At 44.1% G+C, this 22,028-nt stretch overlaps 1 protein-coding gene across 1 annotated transcript in view; it reads right to left on the bottom strand.

Moving 5' to 3' along the window:
- Positions 1 to 22,028, bottom strand: part of egf (epidermal growth factor) — a 105,281-nt gene that overhangs the window by 4,322 nt on the left and 78,931 nt on the right. Inside the window, exons 21-22 of the mRNA XM_078234800.1 lie at positions 19,813 to 19,977; positions 13,947 to 14,052 (exon numbers count right to left, since the gene is read on the bottom strand). Of these exons, the coding sequence (XP_078090926.1) occupies positions 13,947 to 14,052; positions 19,813 to 19,977 (271 nt within the window). The remainder of the gene's footprint in view (positions 1 to 13,946; positions 14,053 to 19,812; positions 19,978 to 22,028) is intronic.

Below are 22,028 nucleotides of genomic sequence, written 5' to 3'. Positions count from 1 at the left end.
ACCTCTGTTTGCTTTTCCTTCTTTTGTTCATCTTAGCTTCTTTTGTGGCATCACCGATGAGGCCAGCATTTATTGCCCATCCCTAATTGCCTGCATTGGTGGTGAACAGCCTTCTTGAACCGCTGCAGTCCATGTAGTGTAGGTACACTCACAATGCTGTTGGGGAGGGAGTTCCAGGACTTGAGCAAACAACAGTGAAGGAATGGTGATATTGTTCCAAATTGGGCATCATAATCCAGTAATCCAGTAATTCAGGGGGTTGGACTAATGTTCCAAAGACATGAGTTCAAATCCCATCATAGCAACAATTCAATTATTTAATAAATCTGGAATAAAAAAACTCAGTAAGGTTGATAATGAAACAATTGGATTGTCATAAAATTTCATCTGGTTCAATAATGTCCTTTAGGGAAAGAAATTTACCATTCTTTCCTAGTCTGGCCTACATGTGAGTCCAGACACACAGTCATGTGTCTAACTCTGAATTGCCCTCTGAAATGGCCTGACAAGCCTCACAGCTGTATCAAACTGGTACAGAAAAGTAAAAAAAAGAATAAAACTGGGCAGCCTGCCTGATAGGTGGCAGTGCTCCCATGCATATGCTTCCCTTGTCCATCTAGGTGGTGGAGGTCATGGGTTTGGAAGGTGCTGTCAAAGGTGCACTGGCAAGTTGCATCCGTGCATCTTTTAGATGGTACACACTGCTGTCACTGTGTGCTGGTGGTGTAGGGAGTGAATGTTTAATGTGGTGGATTGAATGCCAATCAAGTGGGCTACTCTGTGCTTGAAGATGTTGGGGAGTAAAGAAGTGAGTTCTTGCCACAAAATTCCAAGTCTCTGACCTGCTCTTGTAGGCCTGGTGTTTATATGGCAAATCCTGTTAAATTTCTAGTCAATGGTGACCCTCAGGATGTTGATAGTGGGGGCAATGCCATCGAACCTCAAGGGGAGATGGTTACATTCTCTAACTGCTAATTTGGTATGTTGATGTATTCATGTAGGTTAGAATGGGTATAGAAGGATATGGCCAAATGTGGGCAATTGGGACTAGCTTAGTGGTAAAAAAAAAACAGCATGGACAAGTTGGGCTGAAGGGCCTGTTTCCATGCTCTAAACCTCTATGACTCTATGACTGTAGGTCATGTTTCTTTAAAAACAATTAAACCAACTCCTGGTTAACTCCAAGTCGATAATCCAAATGAGCGATTCAAATAGCTTTAGACTTTATGGTGAAATTTGGCCACGCATATCCAAGACTAGGTACACTGAGACAGGCCATGGGGGCCAAGGGGGAGGCAGGTCTGGAAGTTAAATCCCTTAAAACTGACGTTGGGTACAGATCTTGACAATATCCAGCCCTCCTGCGGCTAAGGCATTTAAATATTCCAAGAGATAACTAAATATTATTTAAGAAAGGATTTCAGCTTTAACAGCCAGCAGACCATTTCCCAGGCTGTGTAGAACTTACCAGGGTCACCAATGTGGCAACACAGGAAAAAATGTTTTTTCAATGAAACTGACAGGCTGGAAAGCTTTGAACTGTGAAACTGAAGAGCTGCAGCCATGGCCAGGTGAGAGGCTGCTGCTCAAGCACTCATTCTCAAAGAGAACTCTCAGTGCTTGACAGGTGACTAGCAACTTTTTGGATACTTCTTCACCTGTCTAGCATTTCACTCGCTTTCAGCCGCACTTCCTTGCTGACTGTAACACCAACAACAGCAGCAGCAAGGGGAACAGCAGCCACATTCTCCACCAAGTGCCACTCTCAGGATAGACACAAAAATGGTGGGATTTTCTGGTCCCACCTGCTGTGGGAATTGTCACGGACAGAATGGAAAATTTGATGGGCCAGTAAAACCTTTGGGCAGGAATTTCCAGTCTCACAGTGGGTAAAACCAGAGAAACCTACCCAATGATCCAGCTCCAAAAAGGCAAGACGCCTAATAAAGAGAATAATGCGTAAGCACCATTGCCTCAGGTGGCTCAGACTCACAATGCAGGATTTCTCAAACAAGACCTCCTGCTAAATGGGCCAGGTGGGCACACGTTTCCAGTGGTTATCAATGGCCTGTTACCAGAGTGTTACCTCATCAGGTCTCTGTCTTTCCCTGAAGTTGTGCTCCCTCTTCTCCCGCATGGAGAGAAAGCAGAAAATTATGAGTGTGAGAAATAGCTTGTGTGGACAGGAGGGAAGGACAAACAATTGTGATGGCTGATTGTGAGGTATGGATGTGAGAGAGCAACAGGGGGAGGCTGAGTGCTGACTGACCAAATGGGGATGTCAGGTGCCTGCAGAGAGAGAGAGAAAGATACTGGGTGTGTTATTCTGAGGAACGCTGTGCAGGAAAGTGTTGGGAAAGTCAAATGTGGGGCTTCACATTTGAAACTGTTATGCCTTTCCTGCCCTCCTGGATCCTTTTGGGACACTGATTCACAGGTTGGAGGGGCAACACATTTGCTTTTGATTTCCGTGACACTTCCATCCATGCCTGTTTGGTTAGGGAGGCCATTCTCTCCCTCCATCCTTGGGAAAGAACACTTCATTGCAGCCCCTCAGATCCCATATCAGGACCTTCAGATAAGAGGAGAGACCCAGTGAGCAGTATTCTGAGGTCTCCTCTCCATTCCTGAGGTTACTGCAGCTTCAAAAAACCATGTGGGGGTGAGTTATTCTGATGCATGCCAATTTCCCTTTAATTAGAAGAACTTCCTTTCATAAAGCCAGTGCGTCAGTCTGCCCACATCGTCTGACTGCTCAGGGAACCCAGAAGCAGGATATTAATGCTATGGCTCAGTTATAGAGATTACAACAGATTCTCAATCCAATAATAGTGCCAACTTTTGGCCAGGGGCTAATTTGAAAAAATTCCATCCACTGAATTTGTGAGGCAAGCTATTCAGTATGCCAATATGATTTCAGTTTGTACATCTACACACTAATATCACATCAGTCATTTAAGCATCTCTGTTTTCTATTCAAGCAAATAATAGGTCATTCTACTCTTGTGTATGTGTCTGCATGTGTGTGTTGTCTCCTTTTACTCTGTTTCGAGTCAAGTGTTGTTCACCTATGATACTTCCAGTCCTGACAAAGGGGGCATACCCGAAATATTCACTCATCTGTTCTCTCCAGAGATGTTGCTAACCCGTTGAATTGTATCTGGGTTTTTCTGTTTCTGTTTCCCCTCCTGCTTTGCTGCTCTATATTCTCAAACTAGGCCAGGCCTCGAACTCTTCTCCTCTCCCAGGCCCATCCTAAATACCTCAGCTTCGCCCTTCTCCTACCCAGATCAATCTTCGCTCTTTCTCTTCCTAAATACTTGAACGCAGAATTCTCGAGTTCTCTTCCGATGAACCCAGCTCAAGTTCTGCACCTTCAACTCTGTTCCCCGCTCCTGACCAGGCCCTGCCCAAAATACATCAACTCCATAGCTTTCCTCAAAGACATTTCATGAGCATCTTCCATCTTCCATTGTTTTCGGTCATTCTTCTTGTCTATATTCTGCTCCCAACCTCCATGCTTCACTCTCTGTTCTTCTTGCCCAGCCTGTGCCTCCTAACCATGTTGGCAATGCCAACTGAGATTAATGGACAGAAGGTCCGGCATGGACAGTTAACCTTTATGCCTGAATTGCTGATCTGCCTTCCTGGTGAGCGAAGTTCCATGCTGAGAAAGCAAATTTGTAAAATAGATCATTTAATGTCTAAAGGTATACCTAACTATTGGTGTCTAAATTGTATATTCTCCCGTGACTGCTAACCTGACTTTAAGGATACATTCCTACATCTTGAGATGCTCTGTCCAGTTCTAGGTCAAGAAGCTTTAGCAATGGATGTATGTGGAGAAGTTTGCTGGCAATTGCTAAAAACATCATTTCCAGTCAAAGTATTAAGCACCCACTGTGGGGTAGAGCCAGGTTGAAACCCATAAGGGGGGGATAGATTGAAGATAACCCAAATTTGGAAAGAGCAGTATCAATTAATGATGGGCAGTTGCAGCAGCCAAGTCTTACTGCTAGTGACACAGAAGGTTCTGTAAATTGGGTGACACAGTGGTTAGCACTGTTGCCTCACAGCACCAGGGACCTGGGTTCAATTCCTGGCTTGGGTTACTGTCTATGCGGAGTCTGCACGTTCTCCTTGTGTTTGCGTGGGTTTCCTCCGGGTACTCTGGTTTCCTCCCACAGTTTGAAAGACATGTCGGTTAGGTGCATTGGCCACGCTAAATTCTCCCTCAGTGTACCCGAACATGTGCCAGAGTATGGCAACTCGGGGATTTTCACAGTAACTCCATTGTGGTGTTTATATAATAAATAAACTTGAAACTTTAAACTTGTTTGTGTTGCCTGGGAAGGTTTAAAATAGAGCATATTGGAACTCAAAGAGTTAAAAGGAATTGGATTCATAGAATGGTAGAATGTTACAGCTCTAAGATGCACTCATTGGTCCATCAAGTCTTAGTTGGGTTTTCTCCACATGAGCTATCTCATCTAATATTCTCTGATAGAATCATAGAATTGCATGAGAGCTGTACTGCAGGCCAGGATTTGTTGAAGTTGTTAGTTCAGTGAAAAACATGTTAGGTTTTGGATGGAGCAAAACCACTGAGTCTGCCAGAAGCTTTAATTTCTGTTCAACTTTCCAAAATGAGAGGTTATGAATCAGGAACCTCGGGGCAAGTAACTTGAGTGAAACTTAAAAAGGAGTGGAGTAAGATTGGCACAACACCAGAGACCGCTCGCCAACAATTAGGATAATTAACCAAAAAGTGGAGTTTATACATTGCGCACAGGCAATGTTATATGACACAAATTCAGATCAAAATATTCCACAACAGTGCTCAAATGATTTTCATCTTAGATGTGAGCTGTTCAACATTATTGGCTGAGGAACGAAGAATTATCCATCTAGCAAAAATTATATGAAAAATGATGGATATCTGGAAGTGATTAGTGAAGTAATGCTATTGAGAAGGCTCAAAGATGAGAGCAAAACTCAAGCAGTTTATAACTGTCCGCAAAATGAAATTACAGACTTGTAATGGTCCCCATGTAATAAAAACACAGCGGATTCTGCAAATCGGAAATAAAACAGAACATGCTGGATAAACTCAGCAGGTCAGACGGCATGGTGGCACAGTGGTTAGCATTGCAGCCTCACGGCGTCAGGGTCCCGGGTTCGATTCCTGGCTTGGGTTACTGTCTCTGTGGAGTCTGCACTTTCTCCGCATTTCTGCGTGTGTTTCCTCCCACAGTCCGAAAGACATGCTGGTTGACCACGCTAAATTCTCCCTCAGTGTACCTGAACAGTGTGGCGACTAGGGGATTTTCACAGTAACTTCATTGTGGTGTTAATGTAAACCTACTTGTGACACTAATAAATAAACTTTAAAGTTGTCTGGCCTACAGGCAAGTCCAGAGCCACAGCAATGTAGTTGACTCTCAACTGCCCTCTGAACAAGGGCAATTGGGGATGGGCAATAAATGTTGGTCAGCCAGCAATGCTCATATCCCATGAATGAATAAAAAAAATTAGCCTGGGTCTCTGATTTAGTAGCCCAGTGACATTACCACGATACCACCATCACCCCACTTAATTCAAATGGAAGCGTAAGGGGAAATTAAGAAAATTGTACAGGTTAATTTGTTGATGCAAAATTTCCAAGTTTAACCTGAAAGGCTTGTTTCCGGGAGTTTCTGCACCAAATCATTTTGTTTTCACTCAGAGGGTATTTGCATTAATGGTAAATGGTAATGACGGCAATGGTGACATTATACAATGGGGCAAACAGCTGATGGTGAATCAGCAGCCCCCTTTAGAGCCCTCCAGATGTTTATTCCCATTGAGGTTAAAATTACCTTGCCCGTATCACGAACATTAAGCTGAACAACAAACTTGTATCCTTCACCGAGAAATGTGTGGGAAATCAACTGAGTTCTTTTTGACGTGTCGTCTGACATTGGAAAGACGAGACACGAAATCTGCTCAAATCATATTAAAGCTTCTCCCATCTGCTCATATCTGAAGAAAGTAATTGCGCCTTTTTTTTAACCAAGGTCATTCTGGATGGGTTGCAGGGCTTGGCAAAAATCAAACTCAAGTTGATTTTATATACTGGCACTTAAAAAAAAAACAGTGGCCAGGATTTTACTGCCCCTCTTGCCTGGTGGGACATTTGAGGCTGGCACGGTGGCACAGTGGTTAGCACTGCTGCCTCACAACACCAGGGACCTGGGTTCAATTCCAGCCTCAGGTCACTGTCTGTGTAGAGTTTCCACATTCTCCCTGTGTCTGTGTGGGTTTCCTCCGGGTGCTCCGCTTCCCTCCCACAGTCCAAAGATGTGCCGGTTAGGTTGCTTGGCCGTGATAAATTGACCCTAGTGTCAGGGGGGTTAGAAGGGTAAATATGAGGGTAAATCCCCTCGTCACAACACTGCGGCGACTGTTCGGGGACACTGAAGGAGAATTCAGCATGGCCAATGCACCTAAACAGCACGTCTTTCAGACGTTCAATAACTCTGGTCACACCTGTGAAGCCACTGCTGAGGAGGGGAAACCCTTCCATTGGATTGCAGGTAGCAGCAGCTGTGATGGCTGTTGTCCCAGTGGTAGGGTATTAGAACAGGAGGCCTCATGCAGGCCCACCAGGCTGCCGACTGACAAGCTGCTTTCAAGCACTTGCCATTCTTGACCCTCAGTGGGTGTGGAGGGGAGTTTGGTGCTGGGTGATCCTGGTGGCAGCCTCAGTCAGCCCAAACCGGGATAATTATGCAGATTGATGACCCACCCGCCAGCCGCTTGGTATTTTCAGAATATTGTCCTGGTCCCAACCCCAAAGCTGTGACCAGATTCAGGCCAAAAACAGCAAACCTCAGCCACTGTTACCATTAATTCAAATCTCTGCCAAGCGTAAGCTGAAACCAAAGGAGGTCACTTTTCTGTGTATGGGAGGTATTGAGAGGAAATGTTTCTGGCTACTGAGCTGTGACTTACAATGCGATATCCTAATGCGGCTGATTATCTATCATAGAATCCCTACTGTGCAGAAGGAGGCCATTCGGCCCATCGAGCTTGCACCAACTCTCTCTGACCTTGCCAAGGCCCTTTCCCCACCCTATCTCCGTAACCCACATATTTACCCCATTAATCCATTTAAGCAACAGTTCTCGGGACACTAAGGGGCCATTTAGCATGGCCAATCCGTCTAACCTGCATATCTTTGGACTGTGGGAGGAAACCGGAGCACCCGGAGGAAACCCACGCAGTCACGGGGAGAACGTGCAAACTCCACACGGACAGTGACCCAAACTGGGAATCAAACCCGGATCCCTGGCACTGTGAGGGGTTACGGGAATAGGGCCTGGTAGAATTGTGGTCAGTGCAGACTCGATGGGCTGAATGGCCTCCTTTTGCGCTGTAGGGATTTTATTCTATTCTATAACGGAGCTGCAGAAGTGAATGGAGATTTAAATGGCTCACAGCATCCAATGGGGGTGTGGGGAGGGGGAATGGACACACACCGCAGTGGGGCCATAAAATCCTGGCCACTAGCGATTGGGGAATGAATATGTGCTGCAAAAGTGCCTTCAATAAAAATGTCCCACCGAAGGATCCATCATATCATACTGTTGGTCACAGTATCGTGGAGCGATGGTGCCATAAAAAACATTTTGGCTTTATTTTACTGGATCCACATTTGACATTATAAAAATTCCATTGGCAAGTGAAAAGAGAATGAAAATACAGAAAAAGGGAAAGTGCCGATTCGCAATTCATTGGCGGATATCACTGCCTTAATTTTATATTTTTACAACACAAAATATTGTCAAGTATCAGTATTACAAATTCATGAACATTTTTCAATGATGGGAGTGGGCATCATTTAGAGGCTGCAGCTTGTTTGTTGATGTTGATGGAGTTTCAGCTGGGGCAAGGAAAGAAGTTGGTTTGAATCAATGGTTTGTAATAACAGGGTTGGTTCAGTGAGGATTGATTGCGGTGTACCTGGTTAATTACAGTACATTCACACTGCAGAGAGAATGTGGAAAAAGGTTCAATGCTTGGCAGAGTAAACCACAGTAAACAGGTGGATAAACTGCAGCTCCTGCTGGAGATATAAGTGACTGAAATGTATGCAATCTGAGCCTAGAACAACCAATTACCTCTGTATGTGAGAATGTTGTTGATTATGGAATAACAATAAAGGGGGGGAAGGTAAGCCTATGTGCATACACAATCATCAGTTGGCACTTGTGCACAAACCTCCTCCATGTCCAATAAGAATTTTTGTTACTTGCATTTCTTACCTTTAATCATCTTCTTACAGCACTGCTCCGCAGAGCCCTGTAATTATTCACTTCAGGACTTTGTGCAGATAGCTGTGCAGAGCTAATGTCAGCAAGCAGGATCCACCTTTACACACTCGCTCCAGAGAATAATGATCTCCCTTTATTGGTTTTATAGATTACCCATGGTGAATCATATCGAGGGAACGATCTACCATTGAGCATTGAGTCCAAGCTGGCATCAGCTTCTTTGATTTGATTTGATTTTAAGTTTAAGTTTATTTATTAGTGTCACAAGTAGGCTGTGAAAATCCCCTAGTTGCCACACTCCGGAGCCTGTTCGGGTACACTGAAAGAGAATTCAGCATGGCCAATGCATGTCTTTCAGACTGTGGGAGGAAACCGGAGCACCCAGAGGAAACCCACGCAGTCATGGGGAGAACGTGCAGGCACCGCAGACAGTGACCCAAACTGGGAATCAAACTGTGAGGCAGCAATGCTAACCACTGTGCCACCGTGCTGCCCTATATTGATTTGATTTATTATTGTCACATTGTATTGATATACAGTGAAAAGTATTGTTTCTTGCGCACTATACAGACAAAGCATACCGTTCATAGAGAGGGGAAGGAGAGGGTGCAGAATGTCGTGTTACACTCATAGCTAGGGTGTAGAGAAAGATCAACTTAATGTAAGGTAGGTCCATTCAAAAGTCTGATGACAGCATGGAAGAAGCTGTTCTTGAGTTGGTTGGTACATGACCTCAGACTTTTGTATCTTTTTCCCAATGGAAGAAGGTGGAAGATTGTCTCTGGGGGTTGATCCAGATTTGATGCTAGGGTGGCTCTGCAAGATTTTGCTAGTGGTGTTCAGTTAAGATCCATGTCTGGATTCACCATCCAATTAAGGATGATGGACAGGGTTTTGAAGCTGCAGACCCAATCGGAGGTCCTGTTTGCCTTGAACCAATGGGAGCTCCACCTCCAGAGATGATTGCTGCCACTCTCAGAGGGGTCATCTCCATCTTGAGGCACTCTCTGAAGAGGTTAGATTTCAATAACTCTGGTCACACGTGTGAGGCCACTGCTGAGGAGGGGAAACCCTTCCATTGGATTGCAGGTAGCAGCAGCTGTGATGGCTGTTGTCCCAGTGGTAGGGTATTAGAACAGGAGGCCTCATGCAGGCCCACCAGGCTGCCTACTGACAAGCTGCTTTCAAGCACTTGCCATTCTTGACCCTCAGTGGGTGTGGAGGGGAGTTTGGTGCTGGGTGATCCTGGTGGCAGCCTCAGTCAGCCCAAACCGGGGTAATTATGCAGATTGATGACCCACCCGCCAGCCGCTTGGTATTTTCAGAATATTGTCCTGGTCCCAACCCCAAAGCTGTGACCAGATTCAGGCCAAAAACAGCAAACCTCAGCCACTGTTACCATTAATTCAAATCTCTGCCAAGCGTAAGCTGCAACCAAAGGAGGTCACTTTTCTGTGTATGGGAGGTATTGAAAGGAAATGTTTCTGGGTACTGAGCTGTGACTTACAATGCGATATCCTAATGCAGCTGATTATCTATCATAGAATCCCTACTGTGCAGAAGGAGGCCATTCGGCCCATCGAGCTTGCACCAACTCTCTCTGACCTTGCCAAGGCCCTTTCCCCACCCTATCTCCATAACCCACATATTTACCCCATTAGTCCATCTAAGCAACACTTCTCGGGACACTAAGGGGCCATTTAGCATGGCCAATCCGTCTAACCTGCATATCTTTGGACTGTGGGAGAAAACCAGAGGACCCGAAGGAAACCGGAGAACCTGGCGGAAACCCACACAGACGCAGGGAGAATGTGCAAACTCCACACAGGCAGTGACCCAAGGCCGGAATTGAACCCGGGTCCCTGGCGCTGTATGTCTCTGTTCTGATCATGCAGACCAAGTAACCCGTTAAAAGATGGTAAGAAAACATTGGGCCACAGAGGAGCTAGTGGGTAAACGACTGTCAATAACAGTACACAGCCAGAGGGGCCTCCTTTCAGTTTAACTGCATATTTGTACATTGTAAGCATGGAAAATTGATGCTGCATCCAAGTCATGTGTGCCTTTAGAAGCCAGCACAGTGAGGCATTGGCACCGGTATATGCAAGTCTCATCTTGTTCGTATTACAGAAATCTAAGGTCAGTTTTCCACTTACTAATGTAAGAAGATATAACATTTGTTTTCTTGGTAAAACATCAGTAGATCAAGATCCAAGCAACCAAATCAAACACTTGTGTAATCTGTGCCACACCCATAGCAACTGGTTTGGGAACAAGATTACTTGTCTTTATAGCATAATACCAATTATGAAAACTGTCAATTATGTTGTTATGTTAGTCACCCATTCCACAGATTGAATAAAGTCCAAGCTTTTAAAATAATGAAGCAACTGATATGGGGCTCCTTCGGTGACTAATACATTAAAGAACTAATCAAATGAACCAGAGATGTGATTTCAAGACAAGATAGTTTAGAAAAATAACAGATTAACAATTGATGTTAAATTAAAGCGAAGGTTGTTAAATATTGACTTGGTCGAAGCATTCAAGTAGGATGCTGATCATTTCCTGGTTCACTGAGGAGTGGTAAAATGGTCTTTGATATAATACTAAAAGGGAAACGAAAAACGCACTTTCCCTAAATACAGCAAGCTACACACTATGGCCTAATGCAATCCTTACTGTATTCTTACGGAATTCCATTAACTAACCGAACCCATAAGGCAGTGGAAAATAAATGTGAATCCTGGATTTCTCCAGACAGGAAGCTCTTAATCTCAACCATAATGTGAAGCGAGATAGTGAGAAGGCAATTGCTTCTGTTTAGCAGCAATGTGAGCTGAAGAGAAAATGGAATTAAAAAGGCAATTTGTTTCATCTGGCCCGTTCCGTCTGAAGACAATATACACTTTGTCCTGTTGCAGATTGGAAATTTCCTCAGAGCTGCGCCCTCTCCGACACTGTACTTTTCTGGAAGGTGCCAGAAACACAGTTTATGCACATCAACGGAGTATCCATGGCTACCGGGGAAGTTACAGCAGCGCAGCGGAAGGAGCTCCGTAGAAACTCTGCTATTAATCCACCTTTACATCCCTGCAAGGCTTCATTCATCACTCAGTTTGAGCAGCAGGCTAAATCTCTGAGCAGAACTCACTGAGAGTCCATGTCCTCCACCACACTAATACATGGAAAATTGCCAGCAATGCATTTGCAATTTCCAATATAGGTTGCCCATTATCGATGCTGAGCCTCAGAAAGTTCTTTCCTCCTTCTCCTTTGTAACCAACAAGCTACCTTTTGAATAGATATTATTTTAAAAGAATAACTGACACAACATTAATTAGATTGGTATCTATTGGGGCCGGGAGACTCAAGCGGAGACCATTTTGCGGGCTCCCGGCTGGGTGCCACGGCCTCCGCGAGTCAGCTCCATGCCAGAAATTGGCACAGAACTGAATAAATGATTTAAATCACAATTTGCATCCTAATAGCGGGCCCGGTTCAGAAGTCTCCAGGCCCACCAGCCTCTTGCCCCCTGTCAGGAGTATTTCATTCCAGTGGGGTTTACAATAGCTCTCCACTTGCAGGGAGCTGGTGGCCCGACTCCACTGGAGTGAAGGGAGGCCACTCAGGAGGTCGGATATAAAGAGGGGGGAGGGGGGTGCCCCCAGGCATTGACAGCTTGGCACCTGTTGTCATCACTGAAAGATATTGGTCGGAATTCTGTGGCCGTTCATGCTGGCGGGATTATCTGCATTATAAAATAGATGGAGGTGTGGCCCACAATGTCACACTGGCAAGGCGGGTTGGGAAAAAGCCAGCAATGCCAGGAACCCCCAAGATCAGGATGCCCAATCTCCGACAAAAGAAAAGCAGGAACCTACCCCTTCCATGAGCACACAGATCCCACCCCCATGGATAAGGGAATCACCACCACCCCCACCCCGCCCCCCCGACCCCCCATCCTCCGCCCCCACCCCCATCTGAGGCAGTGTTGTGGCAGTGTCAGGGTACTGCCCCAGCATGTCCCTCTCCCCAGACAGGGTACAGCCCGAGCATGTCCCTCTCCCCAGCCAGGGTACTGTCCCTGTATGTCCTCTCCCCCCAGGGATTATACTGACCTGTGCACCCCCGACAGGTTCCCTCCGCCTAGTCCCCACGTTTAAAAACCTGTTGCAAATCTCGCCAATGTGATGTGGCGCCGGTGAAGGGGGAAGAACCCAATGTAGGGGGAATATACGGCGGGGAAGTCCTTTAATATCATTATAATTTGTTTAAATGAGTTTCCTGATATTTCTGGGCGGGGATCCCATAATGTCACTGGTGTGGGGAAGTGGCGCGGGGAGAATCTGAAAGTATCTCATCGGCAAGACTCCCATTTCCTGTCTCTGGCGGGATTTTGCTCCCATGTCGCTGTTTACATGCATAGTGAATGCAGGCAGAAAATCCTGACCTACATCTTCAACTGTGTATCTGCTGTCTGTTTCCTATTATTGAAAAAATAGCATCTTGGCTGAAATTCCAGTCTTCAATAAATTGAGCAAAAATGTCCTAAATATAAGCTATAAAATGCACTTTGCATTCATGCCTTTTTTTGCTTAAATTCTTAAAGACTGATGCTTCTTCCCTATAAAGTTTTCTGTGTTATCTTTTCCATCATAATCTCTCTGTCTTAAGTGTTATGATTCAAATTGGCCATATTTCTACACAAATACCTTTGTGTTTCTGAGTTTCAATTGAACTTTTGTGTCTTCTAATTGCAAACTACAGAGCAGAACATTACCCTATTTTCATCATATTTATAAATATTCATATAAAATTATAACACTGACTATATTATATAAGTGAATCAGAATATGGTGCCCCAGTTCAAAATTGATAAGTAAAAGAGTTTATTTATTTTATTTTCAAAACGTCACAAGTCAGCTCACATCAACACCGCAGTGAAGTTACTGTGAAAATCTCCTAGTGGCCACACTCTGGTGCCTGTTCGGGTATACTGAGGGGGAATTTAGCATGGCTAATGGACCTAACCAGCACGTCTTTCAGAATGTGGGAGGAAACCGGAGCCCCCAGAGGAAACCCACACAGACACGGTGAGAAAGTGCAGACTCCGCACAGGCAGCGACCCAAGCAAACAAATTAGGAGCAGGAGAAGGCCACTCGGCCCATTGAACCTGCTTTGCCATTGAATAAAATCATGCCTGATCTGACTGTAATCTCCCGTCTGCCTCCAATAACCTTTCACTCCCTTGTTTATCAAAAATCCATCTACCTCTGCATCATGTCTCTTTTTCTGTACCCTGTAGTTAAAGCATCTGCAAGTCCCTTCATCTATAAAACATGATACCACATCTATGACGACAATTTCAGCAGAGAAACTGTAGAACATTTCATTTCATTGGACATTTTCCATACTATTGCCATATTCCTCTCCTGGAGTAACTTTTTATCAGGAGGCCTAAAATATTGAGGTGGTCTTTCCTCAATCTTAAACTTGTTAGAAATTATTTTACAAATCACATGCCTGGGGGAAGCAGAACTCAATAAAATCACTTACTGGGAATCCAGACATGCACTTTCATCAATTTTCATCCATTCATTTGAATCTTGGTGAAGTGATCAAATTACCTGCTGCTCAGTATTTGTCGATGTTTCATTTACACTGTCGATGGTGCTGCTGCTCGTTTCACTCATTTCTTCTGAATAATGGCCCTTCTTCAAATGTTTCTGATGCCTATTAAATAAAATCTATATTTATTATCGAAGCTCCAATTAAGATTCATGATAATCTGATCAAGGTGTTTAAAATGTTAAAAGGATTCTGGATGCTGAAATACTGGGCGGTATTTAACAGAGGTGATGGGAGTCTCCCCCGCTGGCTGGAGAGTCAGCGAGAGCTACACGTTGCCTCTTTTAGGGAGGAACAACCACACTTAACTGGACAGCGACGAGATTTCAAAGATGTGCGGGTTAGGTTGATTGGCCATGCTAAATTGACCCTAGTGTCAGGGGGATGAGCAGGGTAAATATGTGGGATTACGGGAATAGGGCCTGGGTGGGATTGTGATCGGTGCAGACTCGATGGGCTGAATGGCCTCCTTCTATGATTCTATGATTTCCCTGGGGTCAAGGACTTGCCAAGGGCTGCCAGTCAATCAGAGGCCAGCATCTTCACCCACCCCTCCTCCTGATGCCCACACATTAGAATCATAGAATCATAATAACACTCTGGCTGTAGGATAATGACAACAGGGACTCAGCCAGAATTTCACTGTGCTGGTGCCTGGTCTGAATGCCTGAGTTGCTCTGGCACTTATTCCTAGCATCTATAAACATCTAGCTGATGTACAGGCAACATAATTAGCCATAGGGTGGCATGGTGGCACAGTGGTTAGTACTGCTGCCTCACAGTGCCAGGGACCTGAGTTTGATTTTGGCCTTGGGTGACTGTGTGGAGTTTGCGCATTCTCCCCATGTCTGCGTGAGTTTCTTCCGGGTCCTCCAGTTTCCTCTCAGTCCAAAGATGTGCGGGTTAGGTTGATTGGCCATGCTAAAATTGCCCTTAGTGTCCTGAGATGCGTAGGCTAGAGGGATTAGTGGGTAAAATATGTAGGGGTATGGGGGTAGGGTCTGGGTGGGATTGTGGTCGATGCAGACTCGATGGACCGAATGGCCTCTTTCTGTGCTGTAGGGTTTCTATGATTCTATGATTCAAAGATGTGCGGGTTAGTTGATTTGGCCATGATAAACTGCCCCTCAGTGTCCCAAGATTTGTAGATTAGGGGGATTAGCTGGATAAAAGCGTAGGGTTATGGGAATAGGAAAAGGGGGGTGGGCCTGGGTAAGATGCTCTGTCGGAGAGTTTGTGCAGACTTGATGGGCCGAATGGCCTCCTTCTGCATTGTAGCCACTCAATGATGTGATAAGATTAGTTTACCATTGTCGTGTACCATTGCAACTAGGTGCAAAATCCTCATTCATGAGAACTTCGCATCTATCTTTACCAAGGTAGAAGATGTCGTGAAAGTAAAGGTAGCTGAGCTAAAAATGGACAAAGCTGAAGCATTAGAAAGGTTGGCTGTACTTCAAGTTGATAAGTCGTCGGGATGGGATGCATTCGAGGATGCTGAGGGAAGTAAAGCTGGGAATTGTGCAGGCGCTGGTCACTCTTTCCACTGGATGCAGTACAGGGAGGGTTCACTTGGGATGAGAGGCTGAGTAAATTCTATGCAAATTCTCTGGAATTTAGAAGAATGAGAGTTGATCTCACTGAACCACTCAGTGTTTTGAAGGGGCTTTGCAGAATAGATAATGAGGCATTTGTTTCCCTGGCTGGGGAATCTGAAACAAGGGAGAACAGTTTCAGGATAAGAAGCCATCACTTAGGACTGAGATGAGGAGAAACTGCTTCACTCAAAGGATTGTGAAACTTTGGAATTCCCTCCACGAGAGGGTTGTGGATGTGTCATTATTGAATATATTCAAGACTGAGAGAGACAGGTTTTTGGTTTCTCAGAGAACCAAGAAAATGGGGAGAGGGCAGGAAAATGGAGTTGAAGCCCAAAATCAGATATGATCATAACGAATGGCGGAGCAGACGCAATATGGGCCGTGTGGTCTAAGCCTGCTCCTATTTATGTTGCGTTCTTTAGATATAGCAGAGATGCCAGAGTACTGGAGAATTGCAAATGTTACACACTTGTTCAAAAACAGCTGCAAGAATAACCACAGGACAGCCAGGTTCACAGAATCACAGAACACTACAGCGCAGAAGAGGCCCTTCGGCCCATCAAGTCTGCACTGAGGCGTGAAATGTCCTGCCCACTTAATCCCACTTGCCAGCACTTGGCCCATAGCCTTGAATGTTATGGCATGCCAAGTATTAATCCAAGTACTTTTTAAAGGATGTGAGGCATCCCGTCTTCACCACTCTCCCAGGCAGCGCATTCCAGACTGTCACCATCCCCTGGGTAAAAAAGTTTTTCCTCAAATCCCCCCTAAACCTCCCACCCCTCACTTTTAATTTGTGTCCCCTGGTAACTGATCCTTCAACTAAGGGGAACAACTGCTCCCTATCTGCCGTGTCCAGGCCCCTCATAATCTTGAACACCTCAATCAGGTCGCCCCTCAGTCTTCTCTGCTCCAACGAAAACAACCCAAGCCTATCCAACCTCTTTTTATAACATAAATGTTCCATCCCAGGCAACATCCTGGTGAATTTCCTCCGCACCCCCTCCAGTGTGTTCATGTCCTTCCTATGATGTGACAACCAGAACTGCACACACTACTCCAGCTGTGGCCTCACCAAAGTTCTATACAACTCCATCATGACCTCTGCTTTTGTTATCTATACCCCGATTGATAAAGGCAAGTGTGCCATCTGCCTTTTTCAACACCCTATTAACCTGCCTTTCCACCTTCAGAGATCTATGGACACACACACCAAGTTCCCTTTGTTGTTCAGAGCTTCCTAGTGTCACACCTTTCATAGTATACTTCCTTGTCAAATTACTCCTTCCAAAGTGTATCACCTCACACTTTTCAGGGTTAAATTCCACCTGCCACTTATCCACCCATTTGACCATCTCGTCTATATCTTCCTGTAACCCAAGATACTCAACCTCACTGTTAACCACCCGGCCAATCTTTGTATCATCGGCAAATTTACTGATCCTACCCCCCACATAGTCATCTATGTCATTTATATAAATGACAAACAACAGAGGACCCAGCACGAATCCCTGTGGTACACCACTGTTCACTGGCCTCCAGTCACTAAAGCAGCCACCTGTCATCTCTCCCTGCCTCCCCTATCGCTAAGCCAATTATGAATCCACCTTGTTAGATCACCCTGTATCCCATGTGCATTTGCCTTCTTAATAAGTCTCCCATGTGGGACTTTGTCAAAGGCTTTGCTGAAATCCATGTAAACTACATCAACCGCACTACCCTCATCCATGGTTGGATTACATGCTCAAAAAATTCAGTCAAATTTGTTAGGCATGGCCTCCCTCTGACAAAACATGCTGACTATCCCTGATCAAACCTTGCATCTCCAAATGGAGATAGATTCTCTCCTTCAGAATTTTCTCCAATAGTTAACCTAGTGGGTGGTGGGAAAACTTCCAGAAACAATAATCCAAGACAATAAAACAGTCACCACCATTTCCTTGGATTCAAGCCTATTTTGGTAGGCAACATGGTTCACAGAACCTCAGAGGAGTCGTGAACCATGGGGGAAGCCTAATCCGCAGTCAGGAACCTTTTGACAGATGAGTGCAGAACTTCACATGTCATATAATCATGTATGATAAGCTAAGTATGTTTTTAATACGGTGATTAATGAAAGGCCTTTATTTAGAAAAGGTAAGTAACCATTACATTGACCAATATTGTGAAAATGTTCAGAAGCATTTGAGTGCTTTGCTGATGGATAAAGTACCGTTCTGCATTCAAGAGAATTGAAATTAAGATTTTAATGTGTCAATTTCCCCTGTGGTTTATTTTTTCTTTGATTGATGGTCCAGCCATCTGTTAAAACATTTTGAAAGTAATGCGACATTTGTTAACACCTTTGTGCAATAGAATCCCATAATGAATGAATGGCTGAGCTCCAAATTCCACTAATGGGTTTAGCTCATAATGGGTTGTTAATGCAGCTGTCAAGGGGATTCTGAGCTTTGTATTAATTGACAGTTTAATGAGTACTTAATGGTTTTTGAATGGCTGCTTGGTTATTTTGTCAGTTCTATGACCATCTAAGAATATTAAGATTTCTTTCAAGATGAGTTTATATGGCTGTGTTTTTGATTGACAGTTTTCTGAGATCTGAAGAGGATTAAAGATTTAAGGAGTTTGTTTTAATGGATGCCTGTAAGTTTTGACAGTTTCATGAACGTTTCAAAGGCTTCCCAATGTTACTATAATGCTCATCAGTTTTGTCCATAGCAGATAGTGGGTGAGTGGAAATTGGGGCACGGAGTGGGCATTAGAGAATGAGAGGGTATGTGGCATGAGGGGGCATGGGAGTAATGTGGGGACAGGGGTTTTTGAGGTGTGAGACAGGGTTGGTGAGAGCTAGGACATATCACACTCATGTTCAGATCAGACAGATGTCTCAGTGGATGGAGATGAGCCATCTAACCTGCCCAGCTCTGTTCCCACTGTGGCCTGTTTTAGGAGGCAGTGGCCCCACCACCTGTCTTTCCCTGCTGCCCCACCAAGAACTTTGTATGGGTGGTTAACGTCAGGTATGAAGCAAGAACGTGACATTGGGGTATGGCCCAACTCATGATTCCCGCCTTGAGAATTAAAATCAGGGCCTACGGGTTTGCTATTAACGTGCAATGAGGATTGCTCAATGATGATCCAAAACATTTGGCCATGTATGCAACATGTAAGCATAAAGCCCACTGCGCTGCAGTTATTCTGCAGAATCATTGACTTAGGATAATTTTTCCTTAAAAGTAGTTTAAAAGATGCAGGATATCCTTTATATTTATGATCTAACAGTATAATTTAAAAACAGTAACCAGTCAGTATTTATTTAATTTTCTGGTACGCAATGCCATTGGATGAATTAAGGGGTAGTATTGGAGGTCTGAGATTCAGAATGGGAGCCTGATTTTTTGATATTCGATATGCAAGATCTCTGGACTTGAGGGTCCACATTGGCTCCTCGGCAGGCAATGCCTCAATTTTCAAATTCTCCATCCTTGTTTTCAAATCTCACCCAATGACCGTAAACTCTTCCAGGCACATAACCCTCCAAGTTATCTGTCCTCATCTATACCTGGCCTCTTGAGCATCACCCGTTTAATTGCGCCACCATTAATGGCTGTGCCTTCAGCTGCCTAAACCTTCAGTTCAGCACTTCCCTTCCTGAACTTCTCTTCATCTCAATCGTCCTTTCTTTCTCCTTTTAAGTTGCTGCTACCTCTTTGACCAAACTTTTGGTCATCTGTTCTATTATCTCCATATGCAACTTGGCGTCCAACTTTGTTTCTTAACACATCTGTGAAGCAAAGCCTTATTACATCAAAAGGTGCTGTATGAAGATAAGTTGTGTTGTTTTGAGCATAGAGGGCGGAATTTTCCCATCCCACCTGCCACGGGAATCGTAGCGGGAAGGACACGGACTACGTAAAGGCCCGTTGACCTCAGGGTGGGACTTTCCAGCTTTGGGGTGAGCGCAGCTGGAAAATCCCACCCAGAATGTATCTAAGCAATGTTCCAAAAACAGCAGGGGAACAATTGCATAGGACAAGTGATACTCTTGAAAGTTCATGCCCTTAAATGTTTTTCCCTGACATTCGTTAATGTATGGTCATGTTTCCATGTTGGATTCCGTCAGAGCAAACACTCCTACAAGGCAACAGTGCTAACTACTGTGCCACCTTGCGTCAATCCCAGTTTAAACACAGTTCACTATGATACATTTCTTTTCCATAAAATAGTTGCTGTGCATTATTGTATATTATCCATTTATACTCACCTGTAACAGTATGTAATGCAAGCTCCCACTGACAGCAGGCAGATTAACACGATTATGCACACAGCTATAACCACATTACGCCTCTTCTCTTCCTCCACACGACTCAGTTCCCACCATTGTAAGTCACTGTACTCACACCGTTCTCCCATGTAGCCTTTGAGACAGCTATTAAAACGATAGAAAACTATTTATGTGAGAGAATACTGAATATCTGCACTCTATGGTAAAAAATATACTTCATATAAGGTTAATGCAATGGAAATTAGTTTTCCCCATGCGAAACCTCTGCCACAAACACAGCATTAACTGGACCAGGTTTGGGCTGTTGAATGCTCTTCCTGATCCCCTTGGAGGTACACAAAATGGCCAATTTGCCTGACTTGAAACAGGTGTCAGGTCTCTGGGCCCTAAAGTTTTAATAAGGAAACTGATGCCAAAGTGAACGAAAACTGAGCTGTTAGGTTTTTCTGGTTCTGTAGCAGCCTCACTAACATCTTAAAGGAGCCCGAAGGATAGGTCAGTTTTATTTCACGACTTGATGGTGGAAAAGCAAGAACCTGCTTACAGAATATCACACCCCAGAATTATTTTTAAAAAACACATGAAAGGACTCATGCATCAACATTTACAATACAGTTTTGTTTCTGACATCATATATTAGGATTCTGTAGTCACCCCCAGCATGCTCCCATTGTAAAGTCATCATAACTCTGATGAAATACCAGAGGGTGTGATATTCTGTAAGCAGGTTCTTGCTTGTCCACCATGTCTTTGGCAGAAAGGTTACAGAAACCTCTAAAAATTGAACACCGCACTACTGCAAGTGCCATTTTTTGGATGAGACATTAAACTTAGGCTTTCTTAGGTAGACGTAAAATATATCATGGTGCTACTTTGTAGAAGAGCAATTTTCAACTGTGTTTTAGCTTCTATTTGTCTATCACCTAACAGTAGATTATCTAGACATTGATTTCATTGTTGTTTGTGGGAATTTGCTATGCACAAATTCATTGTTATATTACAATAGGGAGGACAATTCAAAAGCACTTTATATTGGTTGTTAAAAGCTTTGGCACAAACTGAGATTGTGAAAGACACAAATACAAATGTAAGTCTTTCTTTCAAAATGGGAGAAATGACTGTTTTAGCAGTTTTCCTGGGTTTCCATGCCCTTCTACTGAAGTAATAAAGCAGCATTTATCACATTGGCTAAAAGAAAGACCAAAGTCCAATTTAAAACTGTACGCCAATGGCAGGGAGCCGGGCAGAGTGGCCAGTTAACATCACTGGTAGCTGATATCCTATATTGATCCTGTATTATCTATTATAACGTACTGTCTTGAGCAGAAAATTATAACGCACTCTCTTAAGCAGACAGCAAGGATATCTGGCCAAAGGTAGCAGGGCTCACTCTAAATATTCAGATCAGGATCCAATAACATCCCATCAGAATATGATCCGCCATATGCATTGAGCAGGGAAGCCTCTGTGACTTTCCTGCCAGTTGATGCCAATGAGAAGGGAATCTGAGCCCAGCAGAATTTCAAACAGGGAAATGATGTTAGAATTTCCTGGTAGGGTCCGGATCCGGATCCGGAGTGGGATGAATGACATTGGCCCGGATTGTGTGATGGTAATGATCGTCCTGCCCTCCTGTACACTAATGTTTCCAGCGTCACTTCCATCACTATGGACCAGTCTGTCTGCCTGGGTGTTCCATTTCCAAGAATTGCCATTGCAGCAATATTTTTGTGCAACATTCCTTTAAAAGGCAGCCTCTTTTTAACAAGAACAGCTTCCTGTACCACATGGTCTGAACAATGCAGCCAGGGTCTCCTGTTGCAGACACAAAACTCATTGATTGTGGTGCTGACTACCATTCAGATGAGGTGAGTATACAAATTTTGTGAGTTGCCCACCTTTATCTGAACAGTGATGGTACGCTGCGCGTTGAAACTCCAGTGCCTAAAAATTAAAGCAAATTCATTTCTATCCCAATATTTTTAAATAAATTGTAATATTTTAATTTATATCATAATCCAATTATCATTTATTTTGCTATTTAAAAAAATAAATCAAAACTGATTATCCTCAGTCCTTTTGAGTTCCTGGTTTGCTGTTAGTAAGAATACTTTAATTTGATTGGTTGCTTGCCCTGCTGCTGCATACCTGGAGATCCCCTTGAATTAGCACCAGATTCAAACTGCCATCAGGAA

This window comes from Mustelus asterias, chromosome 1 (genome assembly GCF_964213995.1).
Source record: "Mustelus asterias chromosome 1, sMusAst1.hap1.1, whole genome shotgun sequence".
Taxonomy (NCBI): Eukaryota; Metazoa; Chordata; class Chondrichthyes; order Carcharhiniformes; family Triakidae; genus Mustelus; species Mustelus asterias.
Note: the sequence above shows the minus strand (reverse complement) of the source record. Positions and strands in the feature narration are given on the sequence as shown.